The following is a 3,638-nucleotide window of genomic DNA, read 5'->3' as shown; positions in this document are numbered from 1 at the left end:
CTGCTCACGGAGCGTCAGTCATTTCGGTGAAGGCGAACAGCTGCTTCTGGTTTTAATTTAGAAAGAAACGTGCAGCTATTTTGGTGTGGCAAGGTCAGAAGCAAACTCGGCACCTTTTTGCAAACGGCCCTCAACACACCTGAGACGTTGTGACATACCATAAAGCAAAAAACCACACCAACACGTAGGGAGGTCCCGACAGCCCCCGGAAGGTGCGGTAAAACAACTCGGGCCGTGTCTGTGGGAGCGTTGCTGGGGAGGGGGAGGTGCGGGCACACGCCGGGGCGCGTCTCGGGGGTGCGAAACGGGGAAGCTGCGCCGGGGCGCGGAGAAGAGTTTGTCCTGACCGGCTCCAGGGTCTGGGGAGCTCAGGAATTGCGGCCCGGCCTTAAGGAAAGAAGGGGCTGCAAGGCAGGGAGAAGGGTACACCCCATCCCTGCGGGCAAGGAAGGCTGCCGGCGCCCTGCCCGCCCCGGGCTGGGCAACCCCCTCCGTCCCCGCTAACACCGGCGCCTGCTTTTCCTCCCTCTCAGCCTGGGAGCGGAGGGGGTCAAACGGGCCCCCCCGGCTTGTGGGCAGCGGGGGGTCTCGGGGAGGAGCAGCCGTGTTCCCAGGCCCCGCGGCGTGTGGGGCAGAAGGCTCTGGCCCCCCGCCGCTCCACGCTTTCATCTTCCCCTTTTACCAGCAGACGAGACCTTAAATATTACTTAATTATTTTTTTTCTACGCCTCTCATCAGGAGTTTTTACGGTCCTTTAATGCGCAGCCCATCTCGACCCGGGCGAAGAGCAGATCCGAGTATTTGCACTGTTGAGAGCCACGAGCCCCAGGAGCTGCAGGGAACAGGAACCTCCCGTCACAGACGTTTGGTTCAAATTTTAATTATTTATTTTTATTACCCCGCCGCTCCACGCTTTTTTTTTTTTTTTCGTAAAACGCCAAAGGAACAGCAACTAATTGGCGCGTGTGGCACTTCAGCGATTCACTAGCAATTGGCATTTCTAGCTCAGGAAAAGGACTGGAGGAAACTGTCCAGGGTTGTGCAAAGCAAGGAACTACAAGGTGAGTTTAGATCGCCCTTTCTCTCAGGGCTCACTCGCAGAGAGGGGCTTTCTTGCCGGGAAACAGCTTTTTAAAAATAAAAGCAGATACTGAAGGAACATACTGATTTTTGTAACTATTCAGTTGGAATTCTTTTTCTCCTTGCTGTATTAAATGTATTTTGGGCATTTTCTCTCTCTCCTGTTTCATGATAGAGTCATTCCTGCCCCTCAAAAGAGAGCCAGATCTGCATCAGTTGTGATACAGGATTAACATGCAGATAATAGTTTTAGAGGACTATAGAAAAGAAAAAAAAAAAATCTAATTCTATATGAGGCTCTTTGACAGTGACAGACTGTATTTTTGTGGTGGTTTCAAGGCCTGGCTTCCTGAGGTATTTCACTCATGACCTCAGTATTTAACTAGTCCATTTCCTTCTCTAGCCCTCTATTTTATCTCCAGCTCTTTTAGGTTTCCAGGTAGCTTCTCAGCCTCCAAATAAATACACAATCCTGAGCAGCTGCCCCTGCATCCCGCTTGTGTAAGAGGGCACTAAAGGGAGCAGATGGGAGAGAGTGGCTGTGTTAGACTCAGGCAAGGCTGACCCACATCCCTGAGCCCCACAGCACAGAGCCATGCTCTCCTGGCACCCACCAGGTGCTGCACAGCACAACAAAACCCCTTCATCTTCAGTGACAATCCTCACTCGCTGCCAGCAGAGCCATGCTTATTCTGCTCTCCACAGCAAGAAAAAAAGAGAAAGGCCTAAGATTTCCTAACACCAAGTAACCCTCAACAAATCATCAGGGCAGAAAGGTCTCACCTGAGAAAGCTAGTACAGCATTAGCAGATCTGAACTACTGTGACCAGGGCCAATTCATGGCTGCAGATTGGATCACCTGGATCCAGCACTGCAACCATCCTTTATTCCCAGCCGCGGACATTGCCTGTGTATCTCTGCAGGCTGACTCCAGCTTGTTACCCCCAAACTACCAGACAGAAATAATTCTTACCAGCCTCCTCTCAGGTAGCACATAGGGCAGTGAGAGCAAGGCTGCAGTGCTGGGATCACTGCTGGTGCATCCCTGAGAGCAGGGTTTTCCAGCCAAGAGGCTCTGGAATGTGTCTGCTGCTGGAAGCTGGTTTCACAGCCAGCCTGCGGGCAATAGCATGTGGACTTAGCAATGATATAAGCCCCTGGAGGGGTATTCTGGGTCTCCAGCAACACAGTTTGACTGTACTGGAGTGGGGGTTAAACAGACCCTTACTTGGAAGAGTCAAGTTAATGACCAGCCCCCAAATTACTGGAAGTGAAAGAATAGAAGGCTGTGTGTGAGGCCAGGGTGTCCTAACCCTCCCCATTGCAGCTCTGCTGAATTTATCTGAAGAGATTCAGAGAGGGAGAATCTGCTGCTTCCCCTGATGAAATTTCAGTGAAGTGGAATCCATCACCCCAGCAGAGAATGACATTTTAAACTGCTTTAAGTCAGTATCAATGTTCAAACTGATTGGCCTATTTCATCTCAATGGAAATTCTCACCTCATTACATTAGCGGCCACACTTCAAATAATTTTTGAATCAAATACTACTTAAGCAGTATTTCAAAATACTTAGGTGACAAAATTCATCACTTAATTTCAAATTACTGTCTGCATTTTATGCTAAATTGCCAGTGGATGAAATCTGTTAACATTTCTGGCAGCTGAGCCTGGAAGCTGAGGCTACCAAGCTTGGCTGTTTTACAGCAGCACGTTTTCTCTCTGGCTTCATCTATGTCTTGCTGCTGGCTGAGCAGTGAGCACAGGCTCAAAAGGAGGCTGGGGACAGCATCTTCTAGCCCTCCAAAACCAGCGTATTCCCTGATGTCTAGGATAGTCACCAGGGAATTAAGGCAAGCAGGTTTGATTTTCTTCGGAGAGGGACATGAGCTGGACCCAAGTCCCTGATTTCCAGTTAATACATTAACATGTAGGGCAGTCATTTCCAGTGACCCTAAGAAAACTAGCAACGTTCAGTGCTTCACCATCCACTTCCCTTCACACCTAGTCTGTCATTTGCTTCTCCTTACTGGCTAAAAACCATTGCAGCAGGTAACAGTGTAAAATCCCAGCTCTCAGCACTGTCACCACCAGCTGTGTTTCAGAAGATATTCTTAATTTAACCAATAAATAAATAATCTGCTTTTTTGGAAATGCAGAATCCTGTCCAGCATGCTCTGAAGACAGCTGCTCCCACCTCCTTCCAGCACTTCGAGCCACTCTTGGAGAGCAGGGAGTGCTGCTCCCAGTAGACAACTTGTCTTTTAAAAATTTAGGAACATAAGGAGCAGGAGGTGCCTCAGTAGGTTAAGTGGCATCAGAATGGGAATTCTGAATAGGCATCTGAAGTTAGTTTAAATCCTGCCTTAATCACCTGAAGACTTCACTGATCTCTGTCTCAGTTGCATTCTCTGCTCCACTGTATTCAGGTAGTTCTGTAGTGATGCGAAGGCCAATGCTGCACAACTCTTCTATAACTTAAAAGAAATAAGAGTCCTTTGATTAAATAAGCTGTGATAGAAATATATTTACACTATGCACATTTTTACAGGAAATACA

General features: G+C 48.5%; 1 protein-coding gene across 1 annotated transcript in view; it reads right to left on the bottom strand.

Moving 5' to 3' along the window:
* LAMP5 (lysosomal-associated membrane protein family, member 5) overlaps positions 1–669 on the bottom strand; it is a 10,245-nt gene extending 9,576 nt beyond the window's left edge. Inside the window, exon 1 of the mRNA XM_010007159.1 lies at positions 348–669. Within this exon, the coding sequence (XP_010005461.1) occupies positions 348–669 (322 nt within the window). The remainder of the gene's footprint in view (positions 1–347) is intronic.
* Positions 670–3,638: the final 2,969 nt, after the last annotated feature.

Source organism: Chaetura pelagica, unplaced genomic scaffold, assembly GCF_000747805.2.
Source record: "Chaetura pelagica isolate M959 unplaced genomic scaffold, ChaPel_1.0 scaffold111, whole genome shotgun sequence".
NCBI lineage: Eukaryota > Metazoa > Chordata > Aves > Apodiformes > Apodidae > Chaetura > Chaetura pelagica.
This window is presented reverse-complemented; position numbering and strand designations above follow the sequence as displayed.